This window comes from Aphelocoma coerulescens, chromosome 2 (assembly GCF_041296385.1).
Source record: "Aphelocoma coerulescens isolate FSJ_1873_10779 chromosome 2, UR_Acoe_1.0, whole genome shotgun sequence".
Taxonomy (NCBI): domain Eukaryota; kingdom Metazoa; phylum Chordata; class Aves; order Passeriformes; family Corvidae; genus Aphelocoma; species Aphelocoma coerulescens.
This window is the reverse complement of record NC_091015.1, coordinates 39878408-39899836: the sequence shown is the minus strand read 5'-3', so window position 1 is coordinate 39899836 and position 21429 is coordinate 39878408. Positions and strand designations below refer to the sequence as shown.

The window sequence follows — 21429 nt, the reverse complement described above, 5'->3', positions numbered from 1 at the left end:
AAGAGTGATGACAATCTATTCAAACAGAAGTAAAACAGAACAAAGAAATGGTGGTGAGGGAATACAATTTTCTTTTAGCTACAGTCTAGAACTATATGCACAGATTGAATAAACTCCATTCACAATTCACAAGGCCAAATTTTTAAGATTTAGAATAAGTCTGAAGTGAAAGTTTATCTTTGGCATGTATCTTGCTGATTTATTGCCTAACAGAAAAAATGTACTAGGTAGCTTATCTTTTCACAGACATTTTCCCTTTAAGTCATTTACACTTGACTGAATTATTCATTATTCACTCCTCATGAAACCCAAAGTATTTTCTCACCTTCTATAAATATTCCCCCTCTGCATATTCATTTTTGCAATGAATAGTTTCCCAGAAGAGGAAGATTTTCTTTTCCAGAAGCAAATAGAAATGTATCCAACACTACATGTGTCACAGATTGAAGACACATCATTCTGACTAACAATTGCAAAAATTGTGCCTACTTACAAGTCTACCAGTGAAGTCCTTTATATCCTTTTCACATCTTTGTTTTATAGATCATTGCTTAAGTTACTACTCTTTCCTATGAAACTCTGGCAGTTGGTACTGAAAAGACGAGTCTTTTCAAGGGACTTGGTCAGCTCAACTTGAATGCCAGCATTAGTGTATCCTTTCAGCACACTGAGCACAAGTCTCTTGCAGACCAGTGCGCCTCTAAACACTCTTAGAAGTCACCTGCTAAGAGTTATATGGAGGGCACAAAGTGCACTGCTCAGTAGTAGTGCTGTTTAACAACACTGCTTAGTGGCATGTTCAGAATGCCATACTAGAAAATACACAAGGAACAAAAGAAATTTGATTTCTGCATACAAAAAAAGGCTACATCTGTTGACTGGTCCATTGTGATAGCGCGTACCATCATATCAAAACTGATGAAAAGTTTGGTTTTCATCCAAAGTTTTGGCTACACACACTGTCTCTCAGACTACTTCTTTCCAATCTGCAGTAATAATGCAAACCATCTTGCTTTTTAGGTAATGAGACAAACTTCTCACAGTGAACAGCTCTATTAGGGAAATATGTACTAAAATACCTTTTTTTTTAATGTTTATTTTGCTAAGATAAGATCCTGTATTATATAAACAGCTAGTTTTCATTAGGTCACTTAGAACGACGGCTGATCCAAGGAATTAATCACAGTTTGCACATTACTAGTATCAACAACACATAAATACCATTATCAGTATTAACAAGACTAGTGCAGCACAATTGCAGCCTTAAACTGATAATGTGTAGGTTAGTGGCAATTTAAATAATTTCAAAGGTCAGACCCATATTTCTATTTCATATCAACTGCTGCTGCTGATTTTTGCCATGAAGGCAATGTGAGGAAAAAAAAAACCATAAATGAAAGGGAGAGACATAGGTATGATATACACAGTAAGTTGAAAAGCAGCCCAGGAAGGTGCTGGAATGTAGGGAAAACTGATTAAAGGGTGGGAGAGGTTGGTAGTGATAAATAAAGGAGGAGTTGCTAAGGAGAGAGAAAAGAACAAGACAAAATCCAAAAGGTTTTTGTTTAGTTTTTTGTTATAAAAACAAACACAGCAAGTTTTACTTGGATGTGAAATGAGAGCAAGCTCATTCAGCACTGACACAATAAAACATTTTTGCATTTATAAGAAGATAGCAACTGCACTTTATATTCTGCAGTCTGAAAGAGCAGAGCTGGAGGCCATAGAAAATGTTACCACATAATGCAGGAGAGGGAAAAAAGTAGATTTCAGGTGGATATTGAAATTCACAGGGTTGTAGACCTTGCCACAGATCCCCTTCTAGACAGTATTCATAAAGTGCAAAGACTCAGAATGAAAAGCTGTTGAAGGACTAAAAATAAAAGGAATGTAATTGTTCTTGGCACACAAACAGCCCTCCCATCTTCAACTGGGTATCAAAGACAGCAGAGATAAAAGGCATTATAAGGAAAAGAGAGTAAAGTGATAGATTCAGTGAAAGTGTCAAAGGACAAGGAAAAATATAAGTTGCTGATCTGCAGCCCAATAATGGTTTTAAGACCACCGTGGAGAAAAATAGGGAGAAAATTACATGAACTTTCAAGTTAATATCCATTGTAAGAGACAGAGCTGTTCTGATAAGAATAAACAGTTGACATGAAAAAATGAGAAATCTGTGTTTCTAGCTATTGAGATAAGGAATAAGGAAAATTAATTCCTCGTCATTGCAATCAGTAAACCAAGTAAAACAAATAATAAGTATGGCCTAATTAATTTCCTGCAATAATATCTGAGACTCCTTTTTTAAGACATATAATCTGCAAAACACGTACATTAACTTAAATGCCATTGACCACATAACAAAACATTAACACCTTTTTGTAATATGCACTTGCTAAAAAAACCAACAGTATGTGTCTATGTGCCATTTTCCAGACACATTGGAAAACTGACTGAAAAATAACTGTCCCAATTTTTTTCTGTATGGTTAGTTTTTTGAATCTATTGAAACTTGATTTAATTTATTAATACAGCCTATCTAGTAAAATATAGGGGTGTCTTTGTGCCTTTGTAAGTTTAAACAGAAGTTTACAAAGAAAGACTTCTAAACTTTGTAAACTTTCTAAGAAAAAAAGATCTTAAAATCTAGTTTCAGTGTGATCATGGCAGATAAAATGGTTTAACAAATGAATATACAGTACTGCTGGATGCAAATCTCTTTGCTGATAACTCTCCAGTCTCAAGACCTCAATTTTCACAACATGAAGTCACAGATTGGCAATACACAAGCTTGGTACCATTGGAGCAAAAAGTTGAAATTTTTTTTAATGAAGAGAAACTTGAAAAAGTTGAATTAATTCCTTTATTTATTACTCTGTCTACATCACTGCTCTGGTTCCCAAGTACACAGTCCCTTATAACAGTTACATTTATGGACATGCCTTCATTCATTAAATATTTATTATTTAGTTGTAAGCCTACTGTAAAACCATAACTGTTTAAGTATAAACTTTTCAGTTGCTTTAAAAAAATCATGGTAAAGCAAGAAACATTTTTTTATGAGTTGGCTCAAAAAAGAACTGAGATTTTTCCTGCCACTTCACCAAAAACAGAGTCCAGACAAGACTGAGTTACTGTTCAGCCAAAGCTAAGGGCTAGTTTCTACTGGCTTAGTTATAACTGATGTATGCCAAAAGGTATTTTTGACAAGGGCCAAATTCTGTGCTGGGAACTGCACAGGCATATGCATATAATAAAAAGTGAGTGCATCAGGTTAAACTACACTTTTCCAGCCTACTCCACAAAATTACAGCCGTGCTCCAACAACTGTAGCTATTTACAGTGATCACAGGTGAGGCAAGCCTAAACTCTCTGCAACAAGAGGGATCAAGACAAGGCAAACATCATGTATGTTATAATTATAGCCGGCCTCCTTATTATGAAGGTAACTTTATCACAATCACGGTATTTATCTCAGAGATGAAATAACAATAATGCATTCTGGAGTCTAAGAGGATGTTAAACAGGTTTTCAAACAGGCAGCACTTTGTTCAAGTACAGCCAAGAATTCGGATTTGTATCACCTTCACTGTTGCTACATGCTGGTGCTGGTTTTGGAGGGTGTACCATTTGTTTTCTTAAAAGAGAAAGCCAAAATATAGCTAGAAGCTTATACTCCCTGATCATGGCCCTCAGACTGGCGAACACTCATCTAGGCAAGAAGATGGGAAATTATCCAGCCTCTACAGAGCTGTTTTTCCTTCAGTTGTGCATCTAATCTTGTTCTAGGGCAGAAATCAGCCAGGCTATCCCTCTGCACAGATAATGAACGAGGCCCTCAGTAACTCATGTATAGCATCATTTATGAGGAAAGCTGCAGCTTTTATGCAACATACTGCAGTTACCTTCACCCTTCTGTCTTCGGAACAAAGCAACATGACCCTGCAGAGGGAACAGACAGTGTCTGTCCCACCTAACACATGGCTTCCTTTGGCTGAGTGAGAAGGTACAATGAAAAGCATTATAAAAATGATACAGGGGAGGGATTATTTTTCCATAATTATTGTGTCGGACATTTACTTGCTCAGATTACAGGAAAAAAATGAGTGCCTGTGCTTTAACTGCCAATCCTAAAACCTAATCCTGGAATTAGGGATTTTCCCCCCTTTTTTTTTTTTTCCAAACAAAAAATAATTCTCTCTCCCTTTTGTGTCATGCTTAAAAAAACCACTATGTTACCACCAGATTTTCCAAGAACATTACAAGGTATGCCTCAAAATCAGCTTTAAGAGGCACTCAGCCTTGCCCAGGAAAGGAGATTTCAGCTTGAATACTGTACACTTTTTATGCTTTATAATGAAATCCTAAGATTACTTGAGAAGAATACCAAACAACTTTTCTTTCCTCTCCCTTTTTTTCTATTACATATGGGATTTGTTAATTTGTTTCACTTCTCCATTAATGGTTAGTTTCACAATTCAGACAGAAAGAAGCTATGCCACACACTGATTTTAAAATGTTTTTTACCAGAAACAGAAGAAGCAGTAAACTAAAACTCTGCATGGCAGAGATATGTTTTTGCTAAGAAAATAAAGGTGTGTAAAAGAAAGGTACAAAACACGATTGGCACTGTTAAATTCTGAGCCCTCGAAAAATACTTCTGTAAACCTGGCAAATGAGTAAAACACCTTTCCATTGACACAAACAAGCAAAAGAGAAAACCCAAACCAAACTAATCAACTGTTAGTGTTTCTAAAAAGAAAAACGGAGTATACTAGAAGAGATAAACCATAATGTGGTTACAGAGATGGTAAGAGGTAGAAGCGAGACATCAATAAGAAGTCTTTGCACATCTAAATAAATCCAGTGAAAAGAATCACTAGTGAACAAGTCCTGATAACTGATAGGGGCTTTCCATTCATAACTCTGCCAATATATCTGTCCTGAGAGCTTTGGGGTTCCCAAATTAATCTGCATTATGGTATGAACACAGTATCTTTTGAACATGAGGGTCTTTAGTGAGAGCTACACAGGTGATTTAAAAAGGCATTAAAATGCAAAGCAATACAGTAGCCTGCCCTGCGTGAGTTTGTGTCTTTGTAAAACATGCAGGAAAAAACACCCAGATCTTCCTTTTTTTGCACATTGTGCAAGGTCTGAGTGACGCCAGTGGAGAGAGCTGACGCTGGATTCAGCTGAACAGTGCAAAGACAAAAGGGGAGGACACCTCTGTCAACACAGCATTAGGAAAGCCCTGGCAGAAAACAAGTCATAGATGATGCAGGAGGATAGAAAATGTGTAAGTCTGCTCTGTAGTGGCACATGGACATGGAGTTCCCAAGAAGTGTATGGACACTTCTGTAATTAGAGAACAATATTGATACTAAGCTTTGAGCCAATTATGTAAGGTTCAATAAGGGGGAGTGCCAGGTTCAGCATTTCAGTCAGAGCAACCCCATGTGAAGCTATACAGGCTGGGGGCAGAGGGGATGGAAAGCTGCTAGCAGAAAAGACACTGAGGTTCTGTAGTGTGTTCAGAGAAGGGCAATGGAGCTGGGGAAGGGTCTGGAGCACAAGTCTTATGAGGAGCAGCTGAGGGAGCTGGGGTTGTTTCTACAGAAAAAGAGGCTCGAGTCGGGCCTTAATCACGCTCTACAGTTACCTGAAAAGGATGTTGCAGCGAGGTGGGGGTAGGCCTCTTCTCCCAGCTAACAAGCAATAAGACCAACGGAAATGACCTCAAGTTGTGCCAGGGAAGGTTTAGACAGGTATCAGGAAAAATATCTTCACTGAAAAGGCTGTCAAGCATTGGAACAGGATGCCCAGGGAAATGGAGGAGTCATCATCCCTAGAAGTATTTAAAAGATATGTAGATGTGGTGCTTAGGAACATGTTTCAGTGGTGGGCTTGTGCTGGGTTAACAGTTGGACTAAAGGATCTTAAGGGTCTTTTCCAGCCTAAATGATTCTATGATTCAAGGAGATACTCCTGACACTCTCTGAGCCTACATGTGTCTTATCCTCATCTCTCTGAAAAGTTCCAACACTTACATAAAGGTTGCACATCATTCAAGATGAAGACTTGGGGAACATAGGCCTCAGACAGATGCACAGCAACCCAAGTTTTTAATATATATATATAAATTTCAAAGATTTTTTTTTTATTTTCTCAGGAGGATGTATATAACAGCATTTTAGAAAAGGTACTATCTAAAGTAGCTACTGGTATCGCAGTTCGGTCTCACAAACACAATGTTCAAACCACAGCCTCAGACATGGCCTTGACTATGAGAGACAGAGCTATTGACTACTCCAGTCTAACTTTGTTCCTGAGCCACAATACAGAATGAAAACAAGCAATGCAACCTTGAAATTTTCACAACACAATTTTTGTTTTTTGGCCAAAACTTCCGGCTTTTCTGGGAGATAGTTACATTTTGTTGATGCAATTCATGCCTGCAAACAATGAGTCAAAGACTACTTGGCTTCAGAAACTAACCTATCCTGTCTCTTGAAAATAAAAACATACAGGAAAATTTACTAGGATTATATCATTAAAAGAGACTCATTTCCCACAGCCATAAAAGCTAATGCTTTTATGGCACAGGTTTGATGGTCCTGTTTGCACAGCTTTACACCAATAAAAATGCAAAGCACGTGAAACCAGACAGCTTTGCTTTTTTATTAAATCCCTTGATTTCAAGGAAACTTCAAGATGTGTGAAGTTAATTCTGTTTCCTAGGATGGAACACGGTCATAGGAATCATTGTAGTCCAGTCATTTACAGCTGCTAGAAGCTCCCTTGGAGTTGACCAGCTTGAATACAGTAATGCTGCTCGAGCAAAGCCTGGAATGGCTACTGCCATACATCACTGCTAATTTAATTTCTTGTGTTATTAGTAAGCACTGCTAGCAAGTCAACAGCCATGCACTGCTAGCAAGCACATCAACAGCCCTGAATGGTTGGTATGTTCCTGTGCATTCTATAAAGTCTTACCTAATTAGGAGGTCATGATGGTTATAAAGGTAGATAAAAATGACTATTTTTTGCCTGCTTAAGAAGTTCAACTTTGAATAAAAGACAAGCCCAAGCTTTATCTCCCACCATCTTCTACAGCTCTCCCTCCTCAAACCAGGCTTCCAACCCCCAATTGTTTCTCTAATGTACCTTTTTATTGTATATCTAATCATCACCAACTTGTTGCTTTCTGCCCTAGAGGAGCATGACCTCTCCCTGGCACTGTGTCTTCATTCACAAACTCAGCAGCAGCGCAGAGGATGGGCAACTGCTGAGAATAGCTCAGAGCTATTTCTTCCCACACAGTGTCACCAAAGACAACCTGAGAGATTCTTTGTCCATAGCAATGCAAACAGCTTACTTCACTCTCTTTTATCTGCATATATGGTGATTTGGAACAAACCTACTCTGCATTTTAGACCGTAATTCCAAAAGCTGACAACCTAGTGGAAAAAGTCCCTCAGTTCTGAACACAAAATGATAAACTGAATTGTGCTTCTACAGAAGATTTTCCTGAAACAAACCAAAAGCCCCAAACCAAAAGCTGTGCACAAGGGTATTAGGGAGACATGTCAGAGTTAAAAAAGAACACTGAACGCATAATATGTAGTTTACACTCACCATGAGAAAACCTCAAGGATATTAAGTAAAAGCTAAGACATCAGAGAGGATAACCACCACTCCTTAAGGACTTGAAGGTAGTCCACAAGATTGGGAGGAGCATTTATTCAAGAGAGCTATTTAAAAAAATGTTACTGTTTTCTACAATAGCAAGTCTCTGGTATTTGTTATTTCAGTAATTTGCTTCTCAATAGGGTTTTCCATCCCCAAAGATGGTTACTTGCCCTAAGACAAATTGGTAAAAACTTTCTGGTATTTTTTTGTAATTAAAAACCTCAAAACCCAACCCACCTGTCTAGGAACAGACACTGGCCAACTGTTATTTTAGGTTTAGCATGTTAAATTTTTATAATTTGGGGGCAAAGATTACACAAAACATGACTGCGGGCTACAAAATATGCAGACTCCCATACTAGCTATAACTACAGGTGCACACAGACTGTTTGAATGCAAGCTTCTGCTTGTGCTCCTTCAAGGAAGTATTCACATATGTGTATGGTCTGCAGGTGCAGCTTAAATGCTCTCTAAGGGACAGACTTCAAACACACAAATTCTAGGTTTTAAACAGGTAGTGGTTTATTTAATGCTCTGAAGTACTGCCACAACATTTTTAATAGCAAAATGCACTCCAACAGCATTGCTTAGATTGGAAGAGCCTGCTTGCTGATGTCATTAGTTTTATTTAGTAATTTTGTGCCATTTGTGCCAGTGTGTAAGTTGTTCCAAGTTTTCTTATTTCCTGGTAGTCTTGTTTGAACAAAAAGATGGGATTTGGTTGTTTCTAGGAAGAAGCTCCCATCTGAGAGAAGCAAGTTGTTCTCAGCACAGTACTAACTCCTTTCACCCTGCAGAGATAATATGGAAATAAATCGTACTCTCAAGTAGAGAACAAACAGTATTCACTTAGCCTAATTCTCTTGAACATTGAGAAGGAACAGAATTTATTTTGGAAAGGGCAGTTACTGGTTTAATCAGACTTGAACTACCATACATCATGCAGCTGTATTCATAACACGACTACAACTGAAAAATACCAAAAATACTTAAGTCTTCAAGATCTGAACCCAGTGAAATACTGCTGCTATCAACCTAACTCCCAAGACAGTGGGTAGAGAAGAGGCCCGAAGTAAAATAAAAATCAAACATCCAGGAACATCATTCCACCTGCCTGACACTACAGAAATTTCCTCCTCCAATAATCATAGTTAAAATCTTTGTCTCAGTATCTTTTGATGACCATAAATACTTCAGACTCTTTATTATTGTCACCATGAGTAAATACCAAGAAGTCACCACAGGCATATGACAATGAAGTCATGGGAAGCAGAGAAACATATAAAGAAAAAAGTCAATTATGAGCTTTGCAAAGTTTTCAATTTAGGCCAATTTAGCCTCAGCTAGAAGTTGCTTTTTTGGCAGCTTTCTAATGCTGTAAATTCCAATCATCCTGAAACACTTACATTTTGCTCAAGGGGTTATTCTTATTCTGCCACCAGAACAAGGGGGAATCCTGAATGGCTGGCAAGAAGCTTACTTTTCTTCTTGGAGGAAGGTTCCATTACAGCGTACAGTGAACTAATTCATTAGAGCCCCACTTCCTTCCCAGAAGTTAAACTAAATAGCCCAAGTCCATTTATGTAAACTGCCAAAAGAAAAAAAAATTAATAAAGTTCAAGTACTTAGAAAGGAATAACAGACCATATCCTACTTTGTCCATCAAAAATTATGTTTGCTTAAGCAGATGAGAAAGAATTATTACATCTTTCCACTGGTTAGACAGAAGTCAGAAATTAGTAGTGGAGATACAGGAACTTTGAAAACAAGATTTTGCTGAAAAGGAGGACACAAGGAGAATGAGAAGCACCAAGGCCTAAATAATTTTATTTAAAAAAAACACAGAAAGTTTATTAACACAAGGCAACTGATATTCTTCTCCAGCTTTCTGTTTTCAGTACATTCATCATGAGAAGCCAAATTTAAACCAAGATGTCTGGATAACCAGTTACAGTAAAAGCATTGAATAGTTCACATACATAAGTTTCGAAAATGTAACATATGACTTTAGTGCCATTAATATAGTTTAAGAATACTGACAAACTTTAAAGCTCAGGCCACCAAGCTATTCCACTTGTCCTTCTTATCCTGACAGAGGCTATTAAATCCCAATCACTGCCTAACATACACCTATCCTGATCTAAAAAGTATAGTTTTTCTAAGGGTGTTTTTTTAAAATGTACATTGTTGAAAAAAAATCATGAAGGTAATGCAGTTTTAACTTGTACAAGAAGTTAATGTTTATTACATCAGATCTATTAATACAATCAAGGATAGAATCAGAGTCATTTAGGTTGGAAAAGACTGCTAAGATCACATAGACCAGCATTTAACCCAATACTGCCAAGTCCACCACTAATCCTCTACATTGATACATATATACATATATACACATTAAAAACTTGAGTTTATATGCACCTGTCTGAGGCTTCTGTTCTTCAAGTTTTTGTCCTGAATGATTCCGCCTTCATGTAAGTGTTGGAACTTTTCAGAGATGAGGATAAGACACATGTAGGCTCAGGAGTACCTCCTTGAATCATAGAATCATTTAGGCTGGAAAAGACCCTTAAAATCCTCTAGTCCAACTGTTAACCCAGCACAAGCCCACCACTGAAACATGTTCTTAAGCATCACATCTATGTGTCTTTTAAATACCTCCAGGGATGATGACTCCTCCATTTCCCTGGGCAGCCTGTTCCAAGGCTTGACAAACCTTTCAGTGAAGAAATTTTTCATATCCAATCTAAACCTTCCCTGGCACAACTTGAGGCTATTTCCTCTCACGCTACAATTTGTTACTTGGGAGAAGACACCCAGAAATGTGAGGTCCCTGGTTTCTAAGTAAGAACTTACAAAAATAATGATGACTCTGACTTTCTGAAAAAGTCCTGATATATATCAGCAGCCCATGCCAATTTACACAATTCGTAAATAAAATATCTTTTGTTTTTTCTTCTCCTACTGTAGATTAGTAATTAGTTCAAATTGTCCCAAACTCAAGACACAACATGGACAAGTCATCACAAATTCTTCATAGGGATTTAAAAAATATTACCAGCATTTATGTGCTTTGTAAAGGGAGATTATAATCTGACATTTAATGTCTGCTTGTTGAACATACAACCACATAGGGGTCGTTTAATGAAGATTTTCTTTAGCTTCCATGAAGTTCACATTCTGACATCTTTCTGATGGTCTGGGGAAGTAAATTAAACTTAGATTGTATTTTAATGGAGAATCAATTTTATTCACTCAGGCCTCTTGACTAATGGGGTGTAATTTTTGCTTTCTCAGTTGTTGCAGTCCTTGAAAGTTTAAAGGCCAGAAAAGAATCAGGTGCCTCTCCAAACTGTAGAGTATTTCTGCTGCATGCAATCTTCAGACTGCCTTGACAACTTTCCTCAGCAACAGCATATCCAAAATGACAAGAGACAACCTTCCCAGAGCATCAAGAGTATAGTTATTGCTCTTCTAGTTCATAAACTGCCCCTCTCCTCTCTTTTCCCAGTCTCATCTCAAAACATCTGTAGCATGAAAACATTGTAAATACTACACATGCAACTACCAGTTTCATTCAACTTGTAAAAACCATAGAATAAAAATACCCTTACCACATAAGCCCCCTGAAGAGAAATGAAATTGCAACAGATTATGAGAAGCATACAATTTGCAAACAAATATGGGCAAATTATTGGCATAATACGCTTCTTGAACAATGCACACATACACAAACCTCCCCCTCACTATTCCTCAGAACTGCAACCTACAGCCCTCTCAAACTCCCAGGTTGTTTTTCCCAAAGGCTGGTTCCCAAAGGTTCCCGAAAGGTTGGCTTTACCAAAGATGGTCCATTACCCTTAGGGAGCATATCACCCACGCAGACTCAGGAAATTAAAAATGGGTTTTCACTTCTTCTTGGATTGTTTTAAGCCTCAGGAAAAGCAGAACTGGCTCAGTGTTGAGTATTCCATACAACTCAGCTTCTTCCACTGAGTCTCAAAAGAAAATGGGCTGCATGGGCACACAACAGAATCAACAGACAAACACCAGTTAAAGCCATCATGATGTATCTTTTATTTCAGACCTTTTTGTGTGCGTGCATGTGTGCCACAGGACATTTCCTGACCACCTCTCTTCAAAAACTGTTCTTCCATGGGCAGTTTGAATAGCTTTTCTTATTCCTTTGAGAAGTAACACAGTAATGGTTTATGAAACTTTCTTACTAGGGGGAACACACACAGAAATCTGATGTGACAAGAATGGTGAAGCACCAAAGACCTTGACGGGAGAAAATTAATGAAACAAAAGTCATGCTATTGGCATAAATCAATTAACAATTGACCCTTTCATGATCACAGATCCCCCACTTTCCCCAGTGGTCTTGCCAAATGACACACTCAAGAAGTCTGAACGTACCAACTTTTAAAGTTGGTATTTAAAGAGATCTGTCAATCTCAACTATCTAAGAGAATTGCTGCGTGACTGTTCTCTAAATCAGAGATAAGGATTTTCATGCCATCCCATCCGTATGTGCACATCACAAGTACACTCTGTTTACTTGAGCTTCATACAGGAATAATTTCATAGATATTTTGGAAAGTACCAAATACCTTAGTTTTCAGATTTCAGTATTAATTACAACTGGTTTTGGGACACTGCTAAGGTTTGAATCAATATCCTCTGTTAACCCCGACCAATCAGTCATTCTTCAGTATTTAAGCCCCACATAACCCATGTGCTAATACAGCAGATAAAAAATAAGTTTCAACAGTCAGTTTCTGAACACAGCAAGGGAACTGACTGTCTTCACTGAAGTGAGCACTTACACAACTGGTTAGCACAATGCATACACACTGCTGTAGAATCCAGCTTTTATTCAGTTCACTGGTTTACATCTTTAGGAGTTTGTCAGGTTTTAAAGTTCAAACATAAATGTACGGATCTGTAGAAATCCCTACAGAACTAGCTTGATTCTTATGTCAGGTATTTGTTATAGTTGGCTTACTGAACTGCGAATTTCCTTTTGGTGAGACTTACTGAACAAGGGACTCTTTGTAGAAGGCAGCAACACTACCCTTTTTATCTGAGCTTGCAGAACCTGTAATTTGGGAATTGCAAATTTACAGCATTGTGAGATTTCCTTTTGCGTTCCTTGTAACTTCAAACACTGGGCCAAATTCTACCTTTACTTATCCCCAAGCAGTGATTCACCCCTCAAACTGCAGTTTGCAGAACAAATACCTCAGGTAGTATCAAGCTGTCCATTTTTCAATTAGAAGAGCCACAAATGGTCCAGGAAGAACGAAATAAATTTGAGTTCCATGTACATTTCATATTAATTCCAGTCTCTTTTAGAACTGAAGATTCAATGCAACAGATATGCAGGTTCTGCCAACTCTGCACATAAAAAACCTGAACTTGCTGATGGCACGGGAACAGCACAATGCTTTTCTCCATGCCCAGCACTGCCGATGCAGAAGCAAAGAGGAGTGGCTGCTTGAACAAAGCCATGCTGCCAAGTATCTGTACATGGAGCTGCTGCCCAGTCTCTCTCGAAGCAGCCTGCAGACATTCAAAGAATCCAGGTGGTGCTGCACTGGCTATCACAACCAAATGTAAAAATCACAAACAACACTAATAATAACAAAAAATTTCACGTGTTCATTCACAGAAAAACAAAACACTCTTCTTGCTTCAACTGCGACTGTAGCCTGTAAAGCGATTATGTATGAAGGAAAGAATTCAGTGTGCCTTTCAGCTTTCATGAATTAGCAGAGGTTTCAAAAGAAAAGGAAAAAAAACAAGGTCTATCTGAGTTACAGTCTGCCCAATCTGAGAGCTGTTGTCACAATAAACACATAACCCATGACGCATTGCCCATATATATTTTCACTATCAAGCACAACAAAGACAGCAAGCATCCTTTGGCACAAAAGCCCTCCTGTGGCATAACCTCCCCCCTGTGGCATTCTGTTCTGATGCATTATTTGCACTAGTGTGTACTCAGGAACTACACTCATGAGCAAGCACAACACTGCATTCAGGCACAGAACCACCCTCTTCATAAAGTTTCAATTAGCCTTTCAACTCAATTGCACTGCATAAAAAAGAATCTGGGATACTACATACAAGATGTCATGTTTCATAAGAAATTTAATAATTTATTTTATTTTTCCTATTGACATTTAGTTTGGTTCTGAATTCAAAATATGAAGCCAAAAAAGGAAAATAAATTATCTTATGAAAGCTAACAAATTATTCCATTGTTTTTAATAGCACTGGGCAAATCCTACTGAATTAGGCATGAATTTGTCACATATGCAATAAAGAAGTTAAGACTAATACATTGTTCCCATTGTAAATCTTAGTTTTAGAAGTTACATGTTAACATTTTAAATCAACTCCAGGCTTAAGCTTGGAAATGCCAATTATTCCACAAGCAGATAAAACTACAGAAAGATGACTGACAACCTGATCTACTTTTATGACCACTGCTAGCCAAATAAGATCCTTTATGAAATACTTGACTAACCTGCTTGCTATGTCAACTGCTGTACTATCTAAGGTACTTTTGCACAAACTCCTCTCACCCTGCACACATTAAAACTGATGCCCGGGGCTTTGGGAAGGTATTCCACAACGCAAAGGGTTACCCACATTTACCACAGCCTTTTTCACCCGGGGACCGTAGCTCCCGGGGAACTGTCAACATGCACGTTATCCCAAGGTAAACAGAAGACAATCTTCTCGTAGTTCTATCCCTGTTTAACCCTGCCACTACATGCCATATAAACGACGTAAACCAGAGTGTTACCATCCCCAAGAACTGTCCATCCCTTGGAACCCCCGGGCGGGTCCTCTTCATGGAGTGTTGCAGAGGGTGCACTTCAGGACTCGCAGCACCCTGGCGTGCGATACTCCCGTGGGCTTCCCGGGAGCTACCACGGCTCCCTAAAGGCGGGACGCCCCCGGGGTGGACAGTTAAATCACGGGCTGGCACTGGCGGTGTGAGCTTTGGGCAGGGGCCGGCCGCTCCTGCCCGGCTCTCCCTGCAGGTACCGTCCGCCCGCCAGCTCGGCCCGTCCGGCCGGCGTGTGCCGGTAGCGCCGGGCGGCCGCAGCTGTCAGCGCTGTGCCCCAAGGCAGCCGCCGGGCCCGGGCAGGGCCCCCGCGCACGCACGGCCCCCGCGCCAGAACCGAACCCAGCCACAACCCCAACCAGCCGGGCACGGCGAGCAGCCCCAAGCGCTCGGAGACTTACAGCGCTGGCAGAGTCCCGGCACGGCCGCCAGCAGCCGGACCGCCCCGAGGAAGGCTCCGGGGCCGCGCTGGCACCTGGGCACGGAGACGATCCCCGCGGTGAGGCACGCCAGCAGCGGCACCCACATCATGCGCCGCTGCCGGCACCGCTCCCGCTCCCTCGCCCTCTTCTCGGGGCCGTGTCTCGGCGCCGCGGCGCGCTCAGTCCCGGCCCCTGCGGGGGCGGCGGCGGCGGCGGGGCCGGGGGAGGGGCGGCAGCGGGCCCGGCACAGGTAGGGCGCTCGGCGGGGCGGGATGGGGCCGCCGCATCTCGGGGGCAGCGCCTGCCGCGCCCCCGCGTCCCGCCAGGGCCGCCCCCCCCCGGCAGCGGCGGGGCCCCGGCCGAGCGCGCAGCTTGGCTGGCTCCATCCGCCTCTAGCCCGGCGCGCCAGGGGCGCCTCGCCGCCCGCCCTGCCCGGGGGGCGCGGGAAGGCTCCTGGCACGGCGCAGGGAGCGGCGGCGGCGGCTCCGCACTTCCCTCGGGCGAAGAGGGCGGCTGCCGGGGGGGGCGGGGACAGCCGCCCCCTGCCCGCCCCCGCCGGGGCCAGGTGGGCGCTGCCCGCCGCCGTCCCGAGCCGCCGCCGGGGCCGTCTCTCCGCGCCGCCGGGACGGGGTTTGCCGAGGACGGGGAGGGGAGGACAGGGCAGGGGAGCGCGGCCGGCGGCGCTGCGCGGAGCTGTCCGGCCCCACCACAGAGGGGGCGCGCCGGGCCCGCGGATCCCCGCGGGTTGCCAGGAGACGGCAGCGGGGCAGGTTCCGCGAGCGGGAGTGCGGGGGCGGGCCCGGCGGTGAAGTCACGGCACCCGCCCGCGCCTTTGTTTGGCGGCGGCTTCGGGTCGCGGCTCCCGGAGCTCGGCACGGCCGCTGCCCCTGGCGGGGAGGCGGTCGAAGGCCGCGGGCAGGGCGCTGCGCGGTCAGCCCCCGCCGCACCTCGCCGGCCGCTTCGGCCCCGTGGCAGCGGCCCCACCCTGCCCCGCCGGTGGGGCTGGGCCTCGCTCCGTGTGACCCTCGGCGCCGTCACCACTTCTGCACCCCGCGGCGCTGCCCCCCAGGAACGCCACCGTTTCCCCCCGGGGGCGTCCCGCTGGCAGCAGCGCGCCGGCCCCTGGTGCGGGCCGGCAAAACGCCCCTTGTCACTTCATGTCACCTAAAAACACCTCCTCTCTTTTACCGCCCTCCCCGAATGATTTCTGCCCGGAGTTTCCACCCCTCCGGGCGCAGTGGGAGTAACGCAAAGGTTAACCGTGTCCGGAAAGTACCGCGCCGTGCGGGCCAGGAAAGCCCCGCCGGGCCAAGGTGCGACCTTCGGCCGCCGCCCCGCCCCGCCCGGCCCGGCCCCGCTCCGCTCCCTGGGTGTCCTGCAGCTCGTGCTCCTCTGGAGGGCTCCGCTCCCCGGGGAGGCTGTAGGTGGAGCGTTTTCTCGGCAGGTAAAACCCACCTGGGCTCCTCGCTCTGTCACACGCCGGTGGCCGGGCCCTCGCCCGCCTGCGTTACGGGGTAGGTGTGCCGACCTCGTGTCTCTGACGGCCAGTCCTGTGGCATCCCTTCATTTCTGATACCAGCAACAGATGTCAGTGCACGCAGGATCCTAAAAGGATCTCTATGCCGCATCCAAGTCTGCCTATGCAGGGTACAAGGTTAATAAATCCTGCAAGTGCAGCCAATGTGAATAATGTGCTGTTTTACTGTCTTTATGAATGAAGGGCTGCAGAAGCCTTTTCAGATCCTGTGCTAAGCCTTGAAGAGCTATGGATGGTTTAGTATCTGAATGTCAAATGTCAGAAACTGAACATGGTGGGTTTGTTCAAGAGTGCTGAGGAACATTTGGCAGTGAAGCAGTCCTGTGGTCCCACTCTTGGGAGTTTTTAGATGATGTATCTTTTTTCTTTTGCTTCATTTTGGAAAAATCCCCTGTTTCAGACATCTGACTATCATTCCTTGAGTGGTCACGGCCCAAATGGGGATATAGGATGTGAGAAAGCCATATGCAGTAACAGTCAGAAAGAAGTGTAGCATCTACAGGACTTCAAATTTTGTGGCATACTTAAACTAAAAGCTCTATGATTTCAGAGGTCACAGTCGCAAACACTGTAGGTGGAGAGCTACATGTCCCTTGAGAACTCAGTTGGGTGCTATTTGAAATAAGATACACTGGTGACAGGTGAACTAAACTCAATTTACTTCTGTTGGGTACTGTAATGTCTAATTCCTGGATCATGATGTTGCAAATTTATGGTGATTCAAATGTATCTGGAAAAAAAGGATTCTGATGATACATGAAGAAAATCAAGGAAATGTCTTTAAACAAAATACCAGCAGAAGCAAAAGTGACTGAAACTGGGTTCTCCCTACTTTGGATTTTTCACCTGCATGGTGTAAGACGTGCTGATGGGAGGAAGAATACAGTTAATATCTTGTACAGGTATATTGTGTATGAAACTTTTTTATCAGATCAGAATGTAAATTATCATAAGCAGCATAAAGAAAATGGTTATATCCTCAACAGCATGAATTACCTTCTGAGTTTCTAAGCAAAGGCTGTTCATCATAAAAAATAGGAATCAGTCATTACATGCACTACTCCTGATGAGGATGTCATGCAAGGATTTGGCATTCTGGACAGAAAGACAATACCTGCAGTTTAATGTGGAAGGAAAAAAATGGATAATTTTTTTATAAAATCTGATAATAAGGTAACCAAAATGAAACCACTCTGGCCATTAACTTAAACCCTGAGAACATAATGAAAAGGATGCCAATATTGGGTGAGAACTATGCACCCTGAATAAAGTCACCAGTAAAAATCCAAGAGCTGAAGATGCCAATAGTTTAGGCCTCAATATGTAGAGGCCGCTGTAAGAGTTTAAAGTATATTCTGCTGGTTTATGTAAAATTCCGTATTTCTTTAGCTTCATTCTTCCCATGGAATCCAAGAACTTAAAAACATTTACTTTGCAGTGATAGCATCTTTGAATATATTGTTGTTTAGACAGTGTTTATCCTGCAATAATATAATTAGGCAGGAGTTTCGAATAATAATTCTAGGCTTGCAAGTGGAGAAACTGAATCATCCAAGGTCACATGAGAGAGTAGCTAATTCTTAAACTCCTGTAACAAGGAATTTAAGACCACTGCAAATGGATTTAAAGTCTCAATTCATTATACTATCCACAGGGCCATGATTCCATGAAGCAACCTGTTTGTGGAATCTCTGTCCTGGGAGGGAGTTGAAACTCAGCTGAGCATGTTCCCAAGCAGACCAAACTAATTGGACCTGTTTTGAGCAGAGGGATGATTGGGCCTCAGGGGGCTTTTTCTAACCTAAGTTATTCTACAAATTTTTATGGTGGAAAGTGTGTTATTATATTAAATGTACCCCAAATTTCTTGAAGTGTTATAATTGTGGCTTCTTTATGGTATTTACATTTGCTTTACTGAAACAAAATACAATTGTGTTGGTGAATAGTCTCTCTTTTCAGGAAACAACTTTGAAAATATTGCATCTGCAATAAATGTTAACTACAGCTGGTCAAAAACTCCAAAATTTTTCTTACAAAACCCATGTTCCTTTTTTGGTTGAATATTTCCAAGCATCTTTAATGTGCCATTTCATGGGGGAGAGTCCAAACCAGGACTGCAAAGGGAAGATTGATGGTGTTTCACAACTTCTAATATCAAAACTTTTTTAGAATGAAAAGTGTTCATTATTGGATCTTGTGATTTCTTACATTATCATGGAATCTTAGACACAATTAAAATCCCCATAAAAAGCATTTTGGTATTGTTAAATTAATTGTACTTTCCTCCAACTTCCCTATTTTAATAGTATAGAATCCTGCAAGAGTTTTGGATTTTTTTGGATTTGGTGGCTTCACTTGATCCCACTGACATGCATGTATTTCTTTGCAATATAACTAAAAATCATATGCTTGTATGTCAGATACAACTGCATTTGCTGTCACTTGGGTTCATTTTTTTATACAACATTTGAATCTAAAACTGCATCTGTTTAATATAAAAAGGTCAGTGTATTGTGCAAATCCTTTATAAGCCATCAATTAAAAATGATGGAACAATTCAAAATCAATGACTATTCCCAAGAAATGATTGCCAAGTCATAGGCCTCTTTCTCAGAAGTGCAAACTATGAACAATCCACTTATGCTGTTTATTGTATCCAGAAAAATTCTATATAAAATTCCAGCTGCCTGATGCAGTACAGACATTTTTGTTACAAAATGTGTTTATTTTTGTAATTCTGAAAAAAATTGTGATGCATTTCCATATAAGATATTAAAACTTTGCACATTGATTTTCATTTCTAGGCTCAGTTCTTATTGTGAGAACTGGTAATGCCAGTTTCCAAACTAGAAGCATCTTTACTCCCCAAAATAGTATTTTGCATTATTTTTTTCATTAATGCCTACCTTAGTTACCAGTTCATGCCACTGAACTTCCTAATGTACATGGCACAAAGAGAAAATGATCCATTTTAAGGTAAAACAGTAATCCAAATTGACCAATACTCTATTTAGCATGCAGGGTTACATTGATTTCAGGTGGACATTTTATGTGAGTGTACAAATCTTAGGTTTGCAACTTCAGTAGGCCTGTATGAAACTATCTGGCAACGTCTGAACCATTACCTTCTTGCATTTACCCTCTCAATGTTAACAGTTTGGTCAATGTCATGCAGAGATAGGTGGAATACCACTATTTTCCATATACTCAGCCTGGTTACTTATGTATACAGCGTCTAAATGTTGTTATTCATAATTTATTTCAAAAGCTTTAACTATAAAATGATTGTCTTTTCTGGTCTATATGGCAGCAATTTCTCCCTTCTGCTTTTCTGTGGAAAATTACTTGCAATACCTTGGTGGTACACTTTTCTTTCTTGTTTATATAACCAACTGAATTGTAAAATTTTTATATTAAAAATAGAGTATGTAATCCTGAAATTCCAGTTCTTGATCTTGTGTACTTCAGGGCTTCTGACAAGTCTACTGAAGAACACTGTGTTATAAGACAATAAACCTGAGATATTTTAGACTGTTGCAAGAAAAAAAAAAAAAAGCCAATGCAGATAGGTTCTCAACAGAAATGCTTAGCAAGCAGTTGAGACAGACACAGCAGTGGCTTCACAGGTGAGAAGTTATCACTCTGTTTAGGGTTTACTATGTTAAACCCAATGCTTTAAATTCTATACAGACACTCATTTCCTAAGAGATCTGTAGCACAAACAGCTGATCTGTAAATTAGCACTGGGGGGGCCTCAATAAAGGTGTCCCTGTCCTCTGTTTAAGAAAGAGTAGGATGATTTTTCTAGAGACAAGGAAGCATAAGAAGTTATCTATGTAATCCCCCTAGGATGCTCAAAACCATAAAAATATGTATTGTAAGAAATGGTCAAAGCTTAAGTTGTTTATTGAAATGGTCTAAAAATCTCTTCCTGGAAGTAATTACTGAAAAACCCCAGTAGTATATTTAGTTGAACAGATGGATTCTGAAAGAAGAACATTTTAGTTGTTGTCACATGTAGAATTTTAAAGTACAGTGTTACACTAAGATTTTTTGGTATTTCCACTATGCATTTTTATGTGACGGAACTGGTATTTTAGACAGAAGTCTTTTCTTCCTTTTGACAAATTCACTGTGTTGTGTTTTGAGAGTCTTTCTGCCTTCAGAGAGATGAGCTCCCCTGTGGTCTGTCTTCGAAGTGTAAAATTTACCTGGGATTCTTCTATATGCTGTCACTAATACTTTCCAGATACTACTTCATGGATTTACAGGCACCTTGGCTTGATTTCTGAAAGGAATAGAAGAACAGTAGGCCAAATGAGTTATTTCATTAACCTTATTTCAGTGGGACTTTGGCCTGAAGGGCTGAAGACCTGACCCTGTGTTAGTAATCTGTGTGCCATTTTCAGCGACTAGCAGAGAAAAGAGCATATCATTTCACTTAGTTTTATATTCACAAGGGACTGCAACCCAGCCGAAAACAGTCATAACATCTTTGAAGTTATGTTGTTTTCTGGCTCCATGGAGGATGGGTGAAGAACAGGTTTCATTTTGATAGATGTAGGTATAGGTCCACAGACACAGAGTCTACTGAACTCTTAAAATACACATTTTAAAGAACAGTTTATGACATGCACAAATAGCATTTTTATTTCTACAGAGGAACAGCAGCCACTGTGAAGTTTAGCAACAGTCACACACTTTTTTTGTTTGCTTTTTTTTTGTTTGGTTTCTTTTTTGTTTGGTTGGGTTTTTTTGTTATTATTGCAAGGTCAAACTGTCCACAGAACACTGGCGCCCCATATGTTTTTCTTTATTTTACCTCCACCCATTTCCTTCTTTTCTTGTTGCCTGTCTCTTACCTTTCTCTCTGGTACTTGGAAAAGGTATGTAATCTCCACTTAGTGCTGAGAGCCAAC

The 21429-nt window shown here is 41.2% G+C and overlaps 1 protein-coding gene across 4 annotated transcripts in view; it reads right to left on the bottom strand.

Moving 5' to 3' along the window:
- Positions 1–15217, bottom strand: part of ITGB8 (integrin subunit beta 8) — a 48868-nt gene extending 33651 nt beyond the window's left edge. The window contains exon 1 of one of the 4 annotated variants that reach the window (XM_069007084.1): positions 14953–15217. In XM_069007084.1, coding sequence (XP_068863185.1) covers positions 14953–15082 — 130 coding nt within the window. In that variant the 5' untranslated portion in view covers positions 15083–15217. The remainder of the gene's footprint in view (positions 1–14952) is intronic. The other 3 variants (XM_069007085.1, XM_069007083.1, XM_069007086.1) reach the window with 3 other exon arrangements.
- Between the last annotated feature and the right edge of the window lie 6212 nt (positions 15218–21429).